At 48.9% G+C, this 20140-nt stretch overlaps 1 protein-coding gene across 24 annotated transcripts in view; it reads right to left on the reverse strand.

The window, feature by feature from the left end:
- The window catches only part of KIF9 (kinesin family member 9), a 62079-nt gene that overhangs the window by 27982 nt on the left and 13957 nt on the right, over positions 1-20140 (reverse strand). For 23 of the 24 annotated variants that reach the window (XR_012431086.1, XR_001488758.3, XR_012431087.1 and 20 more), the window contains 7 exons: positions 17571-17654; positions 17367-17459; positions 16133-16280; positions 14360-14424; positions 8536-8613; positions 756-824; positions 121-225 (listed from right to left, as the gene is read on the reverse strand). Coding sequence is in view for 20 of the 24 variants with exons in the window: in XM_065539435.2 (XP_065395507.1) it covers positions 121-225; positions 756-824; positions 8536-8613; positions 14360-14424; positions 16133-16280; positions 17367-17459; positions 17571-17654 (642 nt within the window). In the remaining 4 variants the exon portion in view is untranslated. The remainder of the gene's footprint in view (positions 1-120; positions 226-755; positions 825-8535; positions 8614-14359; positions 14425-16132; positions 16281-17366; positions 17460-17570; positions 17655-20140) is intronic. The other variant, XM_074031934.1, reaches the window with a different exon arrangement.

A 20140-nucleotide genomic window follows, 5' to 3' on the forward strand; every position in this document is an offset into this window, starting at 1 on the left:
CCTCCACCCACTGCACCCATTCATGTGAGGTTCTGAGGCTAGCAGAGCATGCGTTGGGGTGTGCCCAGGATAGGGAGGTCCAGGCTGGCTCAGCACAGTGGTCACAGAGGGGTTCCTTACATCGATCTCGTCCAGCGTCCCCTCCAGGTACCTCCGCACCTGGGAGTTGATCTCAGCAATCTGGATTTCATCCATGGCTTCATAGGTCACAAAGGTGCGGTTGGTCTTGAAGGAGGATGAAGAACATGTGGATAAGCAACAAGAACCCAAGCCCATGTGGGAGTGGCAGGGGCCATTCTGAGAGGCAAAGTAGGGAGGCTGGGCACAGGCCCTGGCTGACCAAGCTGGCTCATTCCCTTCATCATCGGGTCCTGCCAGAGGGCCTAACACACAGGCCAGGTGCTTGAGTCAGAGATGGGTAATGGGGTCGGGGAGGAAAGGAAAGTCCCTCAGACATGGGGCCTGCTACTCCAGACAGAGGCTCTGCTGCCTGAGTCCCAGCAGACTCTGCAGCATAAGAACCGCGAGGACAGGAGGCATGCGCTGCCTCTGGCTTGAGGCCCCTCAGGACCACCGGAGGACTCTGCCCCCACCCCCTGTCCTCATGGCCCCTTGCTGCTGCCCCTTTCCTGCCACTCAGCCTGCCCCCTGACCCCGCCTACTACCGGCCTTGACCCATTATGCTGTCTGCCCCTAGCCCCAGTCGCCCCTTATCCCAGCACCTCTGCCCTCCTTCCTTGCCTCTAGCCTCTTACCAGGCTGTCATGGATGGCCAGTTCCTGCTTGAGCAGTGCTAGTTCCTTCTCCAGGTTCTTGACCATTCTCTGTCGGGAAACATGGTAGGGTGGGGGCCAACAGGAAGGGTCATCAGAGAAGCTACCCTGTCTCTTCCACAGCAAGAGCACAATTCTTCATTCTGTGCCCAGACATCCCGGCCATTCCTGGATCCACAGGGTATGCTTTCAGCTTCTGTTGATTACCTCCCCACTGGTGACTCTTCCCCAACTGGGGTGAGTTCAGGGTCTGGGAGGACCTGAATAGTACCCTGGCCTTTGCTACTGCCTCAAAAGAGACAGCACAAGCTACAGGGCCACCTCAAACCCCAACTCCCAGGGGCCCCAAGCTTCTTCCAGTCTACCAGGATAATGGCCCTTTCGGTGCAGCCTATAGACTCCAGAATGCCTTCTCTTTTTTTGAGACAGAGTTTTGCTCTTGTTGCCCAGGCTGGAGTGCAATGGTGTGGTCTCAGCTCACTGCAACCTCCACCTCCTGGGTTCAAGTGATTCTCTTGGCTCAGCCTACTGCGTAGCTGGGATTACAGTTGCCCACCACCACACCCAGCTAATTTTTATAATTTTAGTAGAGACATGGTTTCACTATGTTGGCCAGGTTGGTCTCAAACTCCGGACCTCAGGTGATCCGCCCACCTCAGCCTCCCACAGTGCTGGGATTACAGGCATGAGCCACCATACCCAGCACCAGAATGCTTTCTTTTTAGAGACAGGCTCTTGCTCTGTCCTCCAGGCTGGAGTGCAGTGTCACCATCATGGGTCACTGCAGCCTCAACCTCCTGGGCTCAAGCAATCCTCTCACCTCAGTCTCCTGAGTAGGTCATGCTACAGGTACACACTGCCATACCCAGCTAATTTTTGTAGAGACAGGGGTCCCACTATGTTGCCCATGCTGGTTTCAAACTCGTGGGCTCAGGCAATCCTCTCGCCTCGGACTCCCAAAGGCTGGGTTTACAGGTGTGAGCCATCGTGCCCGGCCTCCAGGATGCTTTCTATGCATGGTTATAACCCTCATCCTTTTACCCTCATCCTCACCAACCACTGCATGAACATATCACCACTCCCCAATGATAATCATGTATGTCACCTCTTATTTTTTATTTTTTTTTGAGATGGGGTCTCGCTCTGTTGCCCAGGCTGGAGTACAGTGGCGTGATCTCGGCTCACTGCAACCTCTGCCTCCCAGGTTCATGTGATTCTCCTGCCTCAGCCTCCCGAGTAGCTGGGATTATAGGCATACACCACCACGCCTAGCTAATTTTTGTATTTTTAGTAGAGACGGGGTTTTGCCATGTTGGCCAGGCTAGTCTCGAACTCTTGACGTCAGGTGATCTGCCCTCCTCAGCCTCCCAAAGTGCAGGGATTACAAGTGTGAGTCACTGTGACTGGCCTCACCTCTAATTTTTTGCTGCTTACAAACAATGCTGCAAGAACATTTTTGTACTCATATTTATGTCCTTAGATTTCTGCAGAAAAACACAGCGATCTATGAGGCTTTTGAGATCTGCCCCCATTACCTCTTTTCTGCTTCTCTTCCCTGGTGCACTCCAACCACTTCCACAAATTGGTATGCTTCTGCCTCTGCATTGCCTGTCCACTGCCCTGGAATTTTCTTCTCCTAGGTATTTCCAAGACTCATTCACTTACCTTCTGAAAATCTTTTTTCAAAAGCTTCTAAATTAGGTACACCACAATTACTCTTTAAAATTGTAATTCCAGCCAGGTGCGGTGGCTCAGCCCTGTAATCCTAGTACTTAGGGAGGCCGAGGCAGGTGGATCATCTGAGGTCAGGAGTTCAAGACCATCCTTATGAAATCTCGTCTCTACAAAAATTACAAAAATTGGCTGAGCATGGTGGCATGTGCCTGTAATCCCAACTACTAGAGAGGCTAAGGCAGGAGAATGGCTTGAACCCGGGAGGTGGAGGTTGCAGGGAGGTGGAGGTTGCAGTGAGCTGAGACTATGCCATTGCACTCCAGTCTGAGCAATAGAGCGAGTCTCTGTCTCAAAATAAATAAATAAATAAATAATTGTACTTCCTTCTCCACCCCTGCAACATGCTTTAAAAATCTCTAATTTTTGGTCAGGCGTGGTGGCTCAAGCCTGTAATCCTAGCACTTTGGGAGGCCGAGACGGGCGGATCACAAGGTCAGGAGATCGAGACCATCCTGGCTAACACGGTGAAACCCCGTCTCTACTAAAAAAATACAAAAAACTAGCCGGGTGAGGTGGCGGGTGCCTGTAGTCCCAGCTACTCCGGAGGCTGAGGCAGGAGAATGGCGTGAACCCGGGAGGCGGAGCTTGCAGTGAGCTGAGATCCGGCCACTGCACTCCAGCCTGGGCGACAGAGCGAGACTACATCTCAAAAAAAAAAAAATCTCTAATTTTTTTTTCATAGCACGTTTTGCCTTTTAACATACTCTAGATTAGTGTTGTCCAATAGAACTTTCTGCAATGATTGAAATGTCCATATTTGTGCTGCCCAGTATGGTAATGATGAGACACATACAGCTACTGAACACTTGAAATGTGGCTAGGGTGCCTGAAGAAGTAATTCTAATTTTAATTAATTTAAACAGCCACATTTGAGTAGCAGTTACTATATTAAATAGCGAAGCTTTAGAACCTACCTATTTATTGTGATTATTATTACGCATCTCCCCTACTCCCATCAGACTGCAGGCTCAGAGATTTGTGTTTCTGTTCACGCAATCAGGTATCCCAAGTGCTTTAAAAAGCACCTGGCACATAGTAAGCACTCCATAGATTTTAGGTAAGAAAATAAATGATACATTTCGAGAAGAATCACTAAGTCATTTTATATTTGATATTTACTGGCTGAGTGTCTTCCCTAAAAGAGGCACAAGGAACTGCAAGCTGAGAACCCTTGCTGTGAACAGTAGAACTTCCTTTAGTTGTCATAAAAGGGCCACTGGAGGGAGCTCCTGACACCTGGATCCCGGGACTGGTAACCAAAACTGTGACCAGTCCACCGCCCCACCAAAGGCCTGCTGTACTCTAGCCCTCATCCAACCAGGTCACCTGGGCACTGAGGCCCATCTGCTCTCATATAGCAAGGGTCAACAGAACCCCTGGCATCCTGATGGCTCTGTGGCAATTCAGGTACAAAGCCTGGGACCCAAGGCATGTGACCAGTGTCCAGATGCTGGATCTGCCCCTCTGGGAAGCCCCACGAAGGTCTCCTTCAGGTGTGGACTTCCTGTGGGATCAATGGGAGAGATATGGTGGCCAGTCTCACCTGTCCACATGCCCTCTTTCTCCCAGCTCTAGAAAATATATAATGGCCCAGCTATAGAAAGTTTGACTGAGCCATCAGGGGCCTCCAGCTCGATGACTCTGTTCAGCGAGGCACAGCAGAGCCAAACTTACATGTCTGGGCCAATCAGAAGGCGATATAGGAGGCCGGGTGCAGTGGCACATGCCTGTAATCCCAGCACTTTAGGAGGCCAAGGTGGGCAGATCACTTGAGGTCAGGAGTTCAAGACCAGCCCGGCCAACATGGCGAAACCCCGTCTCTACTAAAAATAAAAAATAAAAAATAGCTGGGCGCGGTGGCACATGACTGTAACCCCAGCTACTCAGAAGGCTGAGGCAGGAGAATTGCTTGAACCTGGGGCATAGGGGTTGCAGTGAGCTGAGATCACGCCACTGCACTCCAGCCTGGGCAACAGAGTGAGACCCTGTCTCAGAAACAACAACAACAACAAACAGGGCTTTTTTTAGATAGAAAAAAAAAAATGCCTTGGAAACAGCACAGACTCATGTAAGTTTCCTAATAGGCATTTTCATTATAAATGTAATGAGGATAATTCAGAGAATTCTGCTGAAGCTGCACATCAGGCTGTGGGGCAGCTCTTGGGTCAGGCTGCTTTCCAATTTTCATCCCACTGCAGCTTGCCGGTGTATCTTCTCTTGGCAGAGTGGGGTATACTAAGTTTCTCTCTGCTGGCTGTTTATGCCTGAGCCTCACAGCCCTTTACATCCCTTCACAGAATCACTGACTGGCAGAGTGGAGGGTCACTGGAGGTTATCAGGCCAACTTCCTTGTTCATAGAAGACGACCTTGAGGTTGAGAGGGTCTGAGCAACTCGCCACAGAGAGCTTGCGGCAGAGGTGGATTAGGAACCCAGTCTTCTGCCTTATAGCCAGCCCCATCAGCCAAAGAAATTCTGAAGACGCGATTCCACCCTCTTGAAAACAGGCGTCAATACAGAAGACAGTGCTGAAAATGACCTGAGAATACTGGCTACGGTCTAGGAAAGGCAGTAACCAAAATAATGTTTCCACGTCTCTGTCAAGAACTCATGTTTGTAAAGAAGAATGCTTATCAGAAAGATTATACCCACATTCACACTGGATGGCACAGAGACTCACTCAGTTGTCCAGGGTCAACAGTGCAGATCTTGGAACAGAAATGACATGAAAAAGCATGATTCTCCAACTTCACCAGACACAGTGGCTCACACCTGTAATCCCAGCACTTTGGGAGGTTAAGAGGATCCCCTGAGCCCAGGAGCTCAAGACCATCCTGGGCAACATAGGGAGACCCCATCACTACAGAAAAAAAAAAAAAAAATTAGGCGTGGTGGTGCAGGCCTGCCGGTCCCAGCTACTTGGGAGGCTGAGGTGGGAGAATTGCTTGAGCCCAGGCAGTTGAGGCTGCAGTGAGCCATGACAGTGCCACTGCACTCCAGCTTGGGTGACAAAGCAAGACCCTATCTAAAAAAAGATAATAAAAAACAGGGGCATGAAAAACCTTCAAGAAAGGTACAACACTCACCCAGCCAAGTTCACTGGTAGCAATGTTGATAATCCTAAGCTAAGGGAACGCCAAATAAGGAAAGATAAGAAGGCCGAGCATGTTGGCTCATGCTTGCAATCCCAGCACTTTGGGAGGCTGAGGCCAGAGGATCACGAGGTCAGGGGTTCAACACCAGCCTAACCAACACAATGAAACCCTGTCTCTACTAAAAATACATAAATTAGCTGGGGGTGGTGGCAGGTGCCTGTAATCCCAGCTACTTAGGAGGCTGAGGCAGGAGAATTGCTTGAACCTGGGAGGTGGAGGTTGCAGTGAGCCGAGATTGTGCCACTGCACTCCAGCCTGGGAGACAGAGCTAGACTCCATCTAAAACAAAACAAAAACAAAAAGCTAAGAAAATCTTCAAGAATACCGAAAAGCAGAAAAGCATACAAAATAATGCCATAAAACCTGGGCAAACTGCCCCAAAATGTGACTTCAATGGCATGCTGTCATATTGGCTTCAAGGGTGGTTTTTTGGTTTGTTTGTTTGTTTAGACAGATTCTCCCTCTATTGCCCAGGCTGGAAATGCAGTGGCATGATCTCCATTCATTGCAACCACTGCCTCCCAGGCACAAGCGATTGTTGTGCCTCAGCCTCCCAAGTAGCTAGGAATACAGGCATGCACCACTACACCCAGCTAATTTTTATATATTTTAGCAGAGATGGGGTTTCTCCATGTTGTCCAGGTTGGTCTTGCACTCCTGGCCTCAAGTGATCCGCCTGCCTCAGCCTCCCAAAGTGCTGGGATTACAGGCACGAGCCATGCTTTTTTAAGAAGTAAAACATTTCAGATAAATGTGAAGCTTCTGTATACCATGCTCCAAATCCACTCCCCTCCCATCCCAAAAGGAACCTCTGGCCTCGGTCTGTTTTTTTCACTCCCATGCATTTTTTCTTTTACTGCACACACATATATCCATTAATGATATCAGCATCTCTCCGCATGTTTTTATATGTGGTGTAAATAATAGAGACTATCATTTGGGCCACTTCAGGCATCTAGGTTTTTTCTCACTTGAGATTTATCCATTCAGGTAGCTCTAGCTCTGGCTCCCTCACCCCACAACTCATTTAGCTACTCCCCTGTTAAAGGATATTGATTATGTTTCTAATTTTTTTGCTATTATAGTTAAGTACTATAAAGAGTCACTATTTAATCATTATTACAATAAGTCTATAAAGAGACTTGTAGACTCTATAGAAGAATGGTGCTCACAGTGCTTGTTTTAATAGTGACTTCTATAGTCTCTCACACATGTGAGAATGTCTCTAGACTATATATACCTAGAAGCAATACTGCTGCTCTGCAGAAGGGAGAGGAGTGCTAGTCAACATTTATTGAATATTTACCCCCTGACAGCACTATGCTAAGAGGTTTCTACACATTATCTCATTCTTCACAAGATCTCTTTGAGCATGGATTGTGTTATGTACCCAACTTACAAATGAAGAAACTGAGCCTTAGAAAGTGCAGCTATTTTGGCCAGGTGTGGTGGCTCACTCCTGTAATCCCGGCACTCTGGGAGGCTGAGGTAGGCAGATCATCTGAGGTCAGGAGTTTGAGACCAGCCTGGCCAACATGGTGAAACCCTGTCTCTACTAAAAATACAAAAATTAGCTCAGTGTGGTGGTATGCGCCTGTAGTCCCAGCTACTCGGGAGGCTGAGGCAAGAGAATGGCTTGAACCTGGGAGGTAGAGGTTGCAGTGAGCCGAGATTGTGCCACTGCACTCCAGCCTGGGTGACATAGGGAGACTGTCTCAAAAAAAAAAAAAAAAAAAGTGTAGGTATTTTGCTGAGGCTATATACAGCTAGTGGAGGAAAGAGCAGGGTGCTAAACCCAGGAGAGCCCAATCCAGTCGCCATGGCCTTAACTAGGATGCCAGTGGTTCTCAAAGTGTGGCCCCAAGAGAGGAGGCATCGGTGTCATAAAAGGGCCTAAAGAACTTACTAGAAATGGAATAGAAGCTGACCTTAAGACGAAAATTTTTTCAAAAGGAAAGAAAAAAAAAGGGAATCTTCAGGCCCCACCCTAGACCCGCAGAATCAGAAACTCTGGGAATGGATCTAGTGACCTGTGGTTCAGCATCAATCAGGTGACTCTGATGCCTTGTCACATTTGAGAACCGCTGCTCTAAGCTCCACTCCCTCCCCAATCTCCAAACCATGGGCTAGTTCTACAGAGCCACAGGGACTGTCATTTTCCTTCAGGATTTAGAATCTGAAACGTTTAACTGGTTTGTTGAGCTTAGGGCTTACAAATGCTCCTTTCTCCATGAGCTATGATTCCATAAGTATCTTAGAGGAAAGCCAGATTAACAATAAATGTGTTTTTACTACACCAGATGTTGCCAGAATGCTCCCCAAAGTGGTTGTATCAATTACACTTTGACCAGAAGTGGACAAGAGTTTCCATTTCTCCACATTCTCATCATCATTTTGTGTTGCCAAAAACATTCTATTTTTTGCTAATTTGAGGGTAGAATTCCACTGAGGTTTTAATTTGTATTTCCCTTGTTAATGGTGATGCTGAGCACTCCCTCTGATTGGCCAGCTCTGTTTTCTGGGAGGAAAGAGATTCTGTAGTGACACAGCCAGGTGATTCTGAAAGATGGTCCGCACCACTTTAGCCCTTAGCTCTAAGGAAATCTCATGTAGAAGCCTAGAGCACCCAGAGTTCCTGAAGCCTCACATGTGAATTGTTGGTGGCCTGACCTAGCCCTTTCACCCCATGACAGCCCCTAAGGGTCTCCAGGGACTCTGAAGACTCTGGCCAGTCCAGGAGTGGAAAGGGGCTGACCCAGGGCTGCATGGTGATCTTTGGTTGAGGCAGGAAGGGAAGCCTCGCCTGTGTGACCCAAGTAGCAAACCCACACACTTTCCCCACAGTGGGACACCTGCCCACAACCCCTGATGTACCTCAGCATCATACTTTTCATTGATGGCAGGCTCAGTGGTGACTAGCTTCATCCTGCTGGCAAATCTCAGCGAAGACAGCTGAAAAACAAAGCAGGTAGACGTCAGATGGCTCGCTACTAAAGTGAGACCCCAAGAGACCGGCCTTCTCAGAGACCTTGCCTGCCCTTTCCTGGCTCCATAGGCTCCCTTGTCAACCCATGTTTGTTCCCTTCCCCCAGAGGACATTGGCCAAAAGGGTCCTTGGGTATGAGGTCCCCATGAGAAGAGCAGGAAGGTGACAGAGGGCACATCCAGCAGCCTGGTCCTCGTCAGGCAAACTATGAGGATGCACACTGGTCTATTTCTTACACAAACCTGACTCTCTTCTACCTGTAGGCCTCTGCTCAGGTGACCCCTGCCTGGAGTACCCTTTTCTGTCCTCCTATGCTGTCTGCCTTCCTACGTTCCACTCTCTCTCCAAGACTCAGCTGAAAACCAGCTTCCTTCCTGAGCCCTCCTGGTTTTCCTTCACACGAAACGTCTCTGCCCCTTCCACAAACCACAGTGTTTCCCCTCCTTCATGCAATTTTCAGGGTCTAGATCAGCCATGTCCAACAGAGATACAAATGCAAACTACAAATGTAAGCCATACATGTAATTTTATATTTTCTAGTACCATATAAGAAAAGTTAAAAAGAAGCAGGTGCAAATAATTTTAATATGTTTTATTTAAATTTTAACCCAAGATATCAAAAATATTATGATTTGTTTGTGGGGTTTTGTTTGTTTTGTTTTGTTCTTTTGAGACAGGGTGTTGCTCTGTCATCCAGGTTGGAGTGCAGTGGCACAATGTTAGCTCACTGCAGCCTCAACCTTCTGGGTTCAGGCAATCCTCCCACCTCAGCCTCCTGAGTAGCTGGGGCTACAGGTGTGAGCCACTGTACCTGGTCCCAAAATGTTATAATTTCAACATGTAATCAACATTTTAAAATTATTGAAATATTTTACCATCTGATATGGTTTGGATCTGTGTCCCCAGCCAAATCTCATGTTGAAATACAATCCCCAATGCTGGAGGTGGAGCCTGGTGGGAGGTGATTGGATCATGGGGGCAGACTTCCCCTTTGGTGGTGTTCTCAGGGTAGTGAGTGAGTTCTTATGAGATCTGGTCATTTCAACGTGTGGCACCTCCCTGCCCCTCACTTTCTTCCTCCTGCTCCTGTCATGCAAGACGTCTTCTCCTGCTTTGCCTTCCGCCATGAGTAAAAGCTCCCCGAGGCCACCCCCAAAGCAGATGCTGCCATGCTTCCTGTACAGCCTGTGGAACCATGAGCCAATTAAACCTCTTTTCTTTATAAAGTACCCAGTCTCAGGTGTGAGAATGGATTGATACACTTCTTTTTTTGTTGCTGGGTCTTTGAAATCTGGTGTGCATTTTACACTTGCATAACATGTCAGTCGGGACTAGCCACATCTGAGTGCTCCATAGCTACATGTGGCCAGTGGCTGCCGTAGTAGCCAGTGCAGGTCTAGCCCCTGAGCAGCATCTGCTCAAACTTTACCCTGTGAAGACTCCCCTGAGCCACTCCCCAGAGGGCAGATGCTCAGGCCCCCTGATGAATGACTCAGCAGTGTGGGTGGGAATGGGTAGTTCTGCTGCATTTGGAGGCAGGGGCCTCCAGCCACACATGCTGAGAAATGCTGCTCTGGGGCATGACCAATCTGTTAATGAAGCCTGGACTCTGCCCACCAGCCTCAGCCAAGTGTCCTCCCCACCATCCACAGGGAGTCTCCACAGGTTTGAGCTGAAAGGCTTCACTGCCGGCACAGGGATAGGCCCCTACCAGCCTCATCCTCTGTATATACTTCCCTCAGGGACCTCTCTGCTGCCGAGCCACGAGGCCATGTCAGGACAGGAGGGGTACTGGGCTCTCTCAGCCTCCCTTCCGCAAGGCTTATGGCTATCATGTCTAACCCTGCATCCAACATTTGGGGCCTGGACTTCCCAGAGTGGCCTCAGCTTGCTCAGCCCTTCATTCTGTGAGAGAAGGGGCAGATAATGAGTAGGTAAGCTCATGCCAAGTTACGATAGGGCCAACCCTCCCACGGCGCTTGCTGTGGCTGGGCTCTGTTCTAAGTGTAGAGGCATGGTTGCTCATTTAATCTTCACAACTTCCTATAAAGTAGATGCATCATCAACCCAGTTTTATAGATGAGGACACTGAAACACAGGGAGGTCAAGTCACCCACTCACGGCCACAGAGCTGGTCTGTGGCCACACAGGAATTCAACTCAGGCACTCCAGCTCCCAAGTCTGTGCTCTTCACGGCTGGGAGCAGGACCGATAGGAAACCCATCCTAAAGACTGGGTGGGGCCTGGGAGGGGTCAGAAGAGTAGTTTGCCAGGTGATGGGGAAGGCATAAGGGCATCCTGATGGAGGAACAGTAGGCCCCAAGTGTGAGGGAGGCGAGAGCCAGGTCAACATCTCAGGTGGACTGAGACAATGACAGGGCGCTCTGGGAGGAGACTCAGTGGTACTGGCAGTGGAACTGAGAAGGGCCTTGAGGAATCATAGGCCTGGGGAATCAGTTTCTCAGGTAAGGCCAGCAAGTGGTAGGTGTGTGGTAAATGTCGAACCTGAAAGGAGGGAGGCATTAGAATGCTCATTAACCTTTGCTATTCAGTAATGAGGCTAAAAATTCAACTCAGCAGAGGTCTAAAATGTGTGTGTGTGCTGACTGGCCTCTATGTCTTTGGCCCATTGCTTGTGAATAGAGATATTTGCAAAATAGGTAAAATGAGACCACTAGGAAAGATAAATATCTGCATAGAAGCATGCTCCAAAATGGACTCTCGGGCCCAAGACACTAAGAGTGAATGATGCCTGCAGGGTCCCAGCAGAGTCTCTCTGGAGGGGTAGCCAGCCAAGGATAATTATGGCTGGAGGCCTTTGGGGCAGCTATGGGAGCAGGTCCAGATCCCATGCCTCACTGCTCGGATGTTAGCTCAGGGATGGAGGGCTCCTCCCTGGCAGTGACAAACAGCCAGGGGCCTCAGGAGGCAGGCCCAGAGATTCTAGCCTCAGGCCATGCTGGGCTATCTCGTATTTCAATGAATGATCCTGAAATGAGGAAGTAGGCTAGGAGTGGCTGACCCCTAAGTGGCCCAGAGGAAAGACTGAAAGGGCTCTTCCTTGGGCATCTACTCTGGTGGCTCAGAGCTCAGCCACTGACCCGCTGCGTGACCACCGACAGATCTCACAACTTCTCTGTAAGGTGAAGGGAGAGCTGCCTCGCTAAGGTGTATAATGCGCTCTGTACAGAGCTGGTTCACAGCAAGCCCTCAGGAAGACGTCTCTGTCATTACAGGTGGTGTTGCTTCTGTGCAGGACCAAGTCAGACTCTCCTGCTCCAAGTATAGCAGCAAGTATGGCCATGTCCCATCCCTGTGGTTACTCACGCACACATGTACAATGTCACTGCGTAAAGCAACACAATCCATGATGAGAACAGTTTTCAAGTTTTAACATATTTGGAAAAGACAATCATTAGCTTTCATATGCCCAATATACCTTTCTCCCAAACCCCTGAGACTCCTCCAACAGCTCCTCTGGGCTCTGGGTTCGGTCCTGGGCAGAGAACCCAAGTGGTATATGGGCACAAGCCCCCGGAGACGGCGGGTACTAGGAGAGTTGTTTCCTGAGCTGTAACCATCACAGGAGGTGGGGATAAAGGGAGACAGGGAGCTTCTACTGTCTTGGAGGGCATCTTTCTTAACAAGGCAGCCAGGAAGCCTATTTCTTATGGCTCTTCTTAGGGTTCAACCATGTATTTTGTTTGTTTGTTTGTTTTTCCTTTTGAGATGGAGTCTTGCTCTGTCACCCACGTTGGAGTTCAGTGGCCCAATCTCTGCTCACTACAACCTCTGCCTCCAGGGTTCAAGCGATTCTCCTGTCTCAGCCTCCCAAGTAACTGGGATTACAGGCGCCCACCACCATGCCCTGCTAATTTTTGTATTTTTAGTAGAGACAGGGTTTCACCATGTTGGCCAGGCTGGTCTCAAACTCCTTACCTCAAGGAGTGATCTGCCCACCTCAGCCTCCCAAAGTGCTGGGATTATAGGCATGAGCCATCATGCCTGGCCTCAACCATGCTTTTTATGCCATGAGACCAAGAAGTTCCAGAAGCCTTCCTCTGGGGATGCTGCCTGCACGTCAGCTGGAGCTCTCCTCCCCTACCTCCCAAGTCCCAGGGTGCTGGATGTACGACAGGAGCATTCTCCTTGGAAGCTGGGACAGTCCCTAATGCACACAGCTGGGAGACCCTGCAGGCATGTCTTGCCCTGAAGCATCTTTGGAAATAACCTGTTTCACCTAAGTAGATTATCCAGGTGACTGAAGTTTGCCTTAAACATCCACACTTGAAAAATAAAATGTCTAATGATAGCTTTTCTAACCTGTCTCTTGTGGGTTTTTTTTTTGTTTGTTTTTTTTGAGACATCTCGCTCTGTCACCAAGGCTGGAGTACAGTGGCACGATCTCGGCTCACTACAACCTCTGCCTCCCAGGTTCAAGCAATTCTCCTGCCTCAGCCTCCCGAGTAGCTAGGACCACAGGCGTGCACCACCATGCCCGGTTAATTTTTGTATTTTTAGTAGAGATAAGGTTTCACCATGTTGGTCAGGCTGGTCTCGAACTCCTGACCTCAGGTGATCCACCTGCTTCAGCCTCCTAAAGTGCTGGGATTACAGGCGTGAGCCACCGTGCCCGGCCCCTAATCTGTCTTATGTATGATGAGTGGCACTTCAGAGGAAGGTTGAGAAAGTCCCAGGCTGGAGGTGCTCAGCTGTGTGGACTCACCTGTGTCACTGAGCTGGACCTTTATTCCTGCCTCTAATTCTCACAGGCTTCTCCCTTCCCCAGGCCACCTGTGTCCTGCCGCTTGGATAATCTCCCTGACTAATCCCACCTCTGGCCACAGCCCTCCCTGTGACAGCTGCAGCCACCTGTAGGAGAATAGCCAAGGCCTCAGCTGGGCCACCAGGGCCCATTCAGCCCCTGTGATTTCTTTTATTCTTCTTGCTGAGAGCCCCCACCCCCGCAGCAGACAGATGTTCCTGGTGTGGGTCACATCTTCAGTCCCACTATTACCTCTGCCAGGAATACCTCCACTTATCCTACCACCAAGCCTTTAACCCCAGCCAGTTCAGTGCCCACCTTTCCCTACTCTAGCTTTAGGAAAAGTTCCCCATCACCCCCATCCTGGCCTCCTCTGAAGGTCTCCTCCTTCTGGGACTCACATTACTTAGGACCATGGCTTCTCTCTCTTTCTGGGTTGAGGATGCTGAGGCCCAAGGCCATTTATGACTAATTTCTACCAGGTTACGCCTCCTTACCATGGTGCACGTGGCAGGTGCTTAATACCATCTGCTCATACTGGCCTTATAACCACAGCCTGGAACCCTGTGGGGTTTTCAAGATGTTTAAACATGCCCGATTATAAAGAACAAGTGATCAATGATCTTTCTTGATCCCAATTCCAGGAGCAGCACCCCAGGAAACATGGTCCTTGTCTTCACAAAGCTGGCTCTCAGTCTCCCTCCTCATGCAGTCCCCCATGCCGAGCCCGCCTGCTGGCTGGCCCTCTTCCTCCACACAGTTTAGTGCTTGGTGTGTGGATTCTGGCTCTGGGCCCCCTCAGCAACTGTGGCTCAGACTCACCCCTGGATCCTTCCACTCTTGACAATGTCTATGGTCACTGTGCCAGCTTAGCCAGCCTGCAGCCTTACCCTGCCCTGGCACCCATGGGGGGGATTCCGACCTGGTTTCATTGACTGTTTACATACCGTTTCTTCTAACTGGGCAGCTTCTCCATAGATGTTTGTCACGAGGACCATATTGCAGTTTCCCCCTGCAGAAAGCAAGCCACAGAAGGGCTGTGAACCATGTGTTTTTTCTGCTCAAAGGAGTTGATGGGGTCTGTTACACACTGAATGTTTTTTGTTTGGTTTTTTGAAACAGGGCCTCACCATGTCACCCAGGCTGTAGTGCAGTGACACGATTACAGCTCACTGCAGCCTCAATCTCCTGGGCTGAAGCAATCCTCTTGCCTCAGCCTCCCAAGCAGCTGGGACCACAGGTGCACACCACCACACCTGGCTAATTTTTTTTGTTTTTTTTTTTGTTTTTTTTTTTTTTTTTTTTTTTTTTTTTGAGACGGAGTCTCGCTCTGCCGCCCAGGCTGGAGTGCAGTGGCCGGATCTCAGCTCACTGCAAGCTCCGCCTCCCAGGTTCACGCCATTCTCCTGCCTCAGCCGCCCAAGTAGCTGGGACTACAGGCGCCCGCCACCTCACCCGGCTAGTTTTTTGTATTTTTTAGTAGAGACGGGGTTTCACTGTGTTAGCCAGGATGGTCTCGATCTCCTGACCTCGTGATCCGCCCGTCTCGGCCTCCCAAAGTGCTGGGATTACAGGCTTGAGCCACCGCGCCCGGCCATTTTTTTTGTTTTTAGAGACAAGGTCTTGCTATGTTGCCCAGGCTGGTCTTGAACTCCTGGCCTCAAGCGATCCTCCTGCCTCAGCCTCCCAAAATGCTGGGATTACAGGTGTGAGCCACTGCACCTGGTCAAGACTGAATGTTTTTGTCCTTACAAAATTCATACGTTGAAGTCATAACCCCTGTGTGATGGTATCTGGATGTGAGGACTTGGGGAGGGGGAGGTAATTTGGTTTAGTTGAAGTCAGAGGGTGGGGCCCCCACGATGGGGTTAGTGTCCTTATAAGGAAAGAGACCAGAGCCCTCTCTTTCTTTCCATGTGAGGATACGCAAGAAGGTGGCCATCTGCAAGCCAGGAGCAGGGCCCTCACTAGGCACTGAATCTGCTGGCACTTGAATCTTGAACCTTCCAGTCTCCAGAACTATGTGAAATAAATGCCTGTTGTTTAAGCCACTTAGCTTATGGTATTTTCTTATAGCAGCCTGAACTGAGACAGGGTCAGAGAGGACACATACATCTGTGAGGCTTGGAGGTAAGGGGAAGAGAGAAAGACAGGCCACCACATGTACCTGAAAGAGGATCCAGGAGAAAACAGCAGAGGAGAGATGATACAGGGCAGGGAGGGGCAGGGACAGCAGAGGGAGGTATGAGTCGGAGCTTTGCTCAGGGTGGCACTCAGTTAACAATCAGACACTAGTGACTGTGTTGTCAGGCTTAACACAAAGGCCTAGGGCCATAAGGATGATGAGACACAGCCCCCGCTGCTCTGTCTAGGAGGCTGCCGGGGAAGGAAGACACCATCGGAGAGAGGCCCTCGCCCCAAGTCTTCAGGCTGTGAAGGATTCTGCCAGCTGTTCCCTCAAGACAAGGGGAAAAGAGAAGGTATTCCTAGTACAGGTAAAAAGCCTAAGGAAGGTTCCGAGGAGTGAATAGCATGGTGTGTTCTGGGCACAGTGCTTGATTCTGCCTTTCCAGGTGTCTGAAGTCACTGTGAATGTGCTGCAGGTGAATCCATGCCACCAGGAGGGAGCAATTCTATTACCGCCACTGGCAGATGTGCCAAACCTGTCCCTCCCCAAAGACACAGACCCTCCTCCCTGGGCAGCAATTGTACCCCCTCACCTAACGAGTCCTTCAGAGCGTGGGTGAGCTTGCACTGCCGAAAGGGGATGTGGTCCCGCTTCTGGTCCCCGAGGGCAATGATGGCCTGCTCCAGGAATGACAGCGATTTGTTGATGTAGGTGGCTTCCTTCAGGACTCGGCCCTCAGACTAGAAAGCAAAGGTCAGTTCCACTTTGGATGGAATCAAGCAGCTGCCCCACTAAGAACAGCAGCCTTCCTGGTCTGGAGAAACGCTGTAAGTCTGTGGTCAGGCCAGCGCCTCCTTCCCAGAACCAGAGTCTTCCCGCAGTGTCATGTGACTGTATTCCATCTTGGGCTAATAATGGTAATACCAAAACTCAGAAATACTCATTTGAACACTCATGTGAATGCTCGTGAGAATGTGAATGCTTACATGAATATTCATATGGACATTCACTCAAAGATTCACATTAGTATGAATATGTACTGAAATACTCGTCTAGATATTTGAGCAAAGAATCCCGTGAATATTCACACAAACACTCATGAATGCACATACAAATGCTCATCTGAATACTCTTGTTAATACTCGTGCTAATACACTCATACAAATATTTATTTGAAATATTCATGCGAATACTCATATTCATTCATAAAGAAGCCAGGTGTGGTGGCTCACACTTGTAATCCCAGCACTTTGGGAGACCAAAGCAGGAGGATCGCTTGAGCCCAGGAGTTTAAGTTCAGCCTTGGCAACATAGCAAGACCCCGTCTCTACAAGAAAATTTAAAAATTATCTGGTCATGGTGGTGCATACCTGTGGTCCCAGATACTTGAGAGACTGAAGTGGGAGGATCATTTGAGCCTGGGAAGTCAAGGCTGCAGTGAGCTGTGTTTGTGCTACTGTACCCCAGCCTGGGAGCCAGAGTGAGACTATGTCTCAAAACAACAACAACAAAAACACACACAGAGAAATGCTATACCAGCAAAGAATATTTACTGAGCACTGAGTGCCAGGCACTTTGCTAAGAATGTAGAGGGCACTATCTCATTTAATGTTTACAAAAATCCTCTGAGATAGGAACCGCCCCCAGGTAATAGCTGTTCCCTCTTTGCCAATCCTGTCCCTCCAGCAAGCCCACACGTCCTACTTCGCCTAGCTCAGGACTGTGTTCACAAATATCCAATGAGTCATGGCCCAGATGTGCGGGCACTATGCCAGAAAGAGGGCTTGTGGCTTATTGAGTAGCAACCTCCAGCCCCCATCACTTACCCCAGACTTCCCCAGCCTCTCTGAGCCTGCCAGATCCACCAAGTTAATTTTGGAAGTGATGTACTTTTCCTCTGATAAGGTCCGGGAATGGGCCTACAAAACATCCAAGCAGAAGTTAGACTGTCACAGGGAGAAGTTTCTGACTGAGCAGGCCCCATGGGAACTGACTGCCCCGCCTGGGCTGATCAAAGAGCTTGCACCTACCTCTAAGTAGATGGTGAAAATGCAGTGTGATCTAGAAGAGTTTTTGTTCATAGTGTGGGAGGCTATAATCCTGTTGGTCTCACCCTGAAGAGGAAGGGAATCATAGGCAACATTTTGAAAAACAAAAACGACAAGGCACTTGTGTCATTTTTCAATTATACCAATAGCTACACAAGTAGTCACACATCACTGCAATCAGCTGGGCCTTCCAGGCAAACGTCTATTATAAACTAATAGAAAGGGAGTCCAATTGGAGTCCACATCTATACTTTCACCCGCTGCTGGGGACGTGTGAATTGGTATAGCTTTCTGAAAAGCAAAGTGACAATAAAAATCAAGAGCCTTAAAAATATCTATGAATATTGAATCAGAATCAACCTGCATGTCCAACAATTTGGGAATGATCTATGTGTATAATGGAATATTGGGCAGCCAGGAAAATGCTAACACATAGTTTTTAATAACAGAGAAATGGGGCTGGGCGCAGTGGCTCATGCCTGTAATCCCAGTACTTTGGGAGGCCGAGGTGGGCGGATCACGAGGTCAGGAGATCGAGACCATCCTGGCTAACATGGTGAAACCCCATCTCTACTAAAAATACAAAAAATTAGCTGGGCATGGTGGCAGGTGCCTGTAGTTCCAGCTACTCTGGAGGCTGAGGTGGGAGAATGGCGTGAACCCAGGAGGCGGAGCTTGCAGTGAGCCGAGATCACGCCACCGCACACAAGCCTGGGCGACAGAGTCTGTCTAAAAAAACAAACAAAAAAAAACAGAAATGTAGAATTCAAAATCATATTATAGCATATTATAGCACGATCTAAGGAATGCAAAAGCATTCATAGAAGAAATAAGCAGAATTCTGCTACTAAGATGTTAATAATAATTGCTTCTGGGTTGGGATTTATAGGTTATTTTTTCTTTTTTATACAGTTTTGTGGTTTTTTTTTAGTAAGCTTGTATTACTTTAAAAAATAATAATTTATGGCCGGGCGCGGTGGCTCAAGCCTGTAATCCCAGCACTTTGGGAGGCCGAGACGGGCGGATCACGAGGTCAGGAGATCGAGACCATCCTGGCTAAAACGGTGAAACCCCATCTCTACTAAAAAAAAATACAAAAAACTAGCCGGGTGAGGTGGCGGGCGCCTGTAGTCCCAGCTACTCGGGAGGCTGAGGCAGGAGAATGGTGTAAACCCAGAAGGCAGAGCTTGCAGTGAGCTGAGATCCGGCCACTGCACTCCAGCCTGGGCGACAGAGCAAGACTCCGTCTCAAAAAAAAAAAATTAAAAAAAAAAAATAATAATAATAATTTATATTTTTATTTATTTATTTTGTGTTCTCCTTTTTATTTATTTATTTATTTTTTTGAGAGAGCGTCTCAGTCTGTCACCCATACTAGAGTGTGGTGGCACGATCTCGGTTCACTACAACCTCTGCCTCCCGGGCCCAAGCCATCCTCCCACCTCGGCTTCCTGAGTAGCTGGGACTACAAGCGTGCACTACCACACCTGGCTAAGTTCTGTATTTTTTGTAGAGACATGGTTTCACCATGTGCCCAGGCTAGTCCGGAACTCATGAGTTCAAGAGATCTGCCCACCTCGGCCTGCTAAAGTGCTGGGATTACAGGCATGAGCCACTGTGCCTGACCTAGTAATTTGTATTTTTAAAGGGACAGTAGGCCCTTACCTCTAATTTACAGGAGGAGGCCTTATGACCAGAATATACTTAAAATGGAATGTGGTGGAAATGGCTGTTCTTGGAGAAAAAGGTCTTTGAGAGATAGACTGATGTCTCCTTAAATGCTGATGAGAAATGCTATGAACAAGCCCCAAAGTGAGGGTGGGGGACAGCCCCCTGGGGAGAGGAGAACACCTGCTGAAGAGGGAAGGCCTGAGGCTGTGGAGCAAGCCTAGCAGACCCCTGTGGCCAGACCTCTATAGCTTATAGCAGTGAGGCTATATAGTCTGTGGTCAGGCCTGTTCTACAAATCCAGTGACACTCACCAAGAATATAAGGGGTCACTTCATCTTTTTTTTTTTTTTTTTTTTGAGATCATTCTCACCCTGTTGCCCAGGCTAAAGTGCAGTGGCATGATGTTGGCTCACTGCAACTTCTGCCTCCCGGGCTCAAGTGATCCTCCTACCTCAGCCTCCCAAGTAGCTAAAACCACAGGTACAGGCCACCATGCCAGGCTAATTTTTTGTATTTTTTTTGTAGAGACAGGGTTTCGCCGTGTTGCCCAGGCTGGTCTCAAACTCCTGAGCTCAAGCAATCCTCCTGCCTCAGTCTCCCAAAGTACTAAGATTACAGGCATGAGCCACCACACCAGGTCATTCACCTTTATGCTTCAGTCCCCCGTCTGAAGTACCCTCTTGCCTTGTCTTTCTTTTTTTTTGTTTTTTCTTTTTTCTTTTTTTTTGTATTTTTAATAGAGAGGGGGTTTCACTATGTTGGCCAGGCTGGTCTTGAACTTCTGACTTCCAGTGATCTGCCTGCCCCGGCCTCCCAAAGTTCTGGGATTACAGGCGTGAAACACCACGCCCAGCCTTGCCCTGCCTTTCTGACCTCCTTTT

The sequence above is a fragment of the Macaca fascicularis genome, chromosome 2 (assembly GCF_037993035.2).
Source record: "Macaca fascicularis isolate 582-1 chromosome 2, T2T-MFA8v1.1".
NCBI lineage: Eukaryota > Metazoa > Chordata > Mammalia > Primates > Cercopithecidae > Macaca > Macaca fascicularis.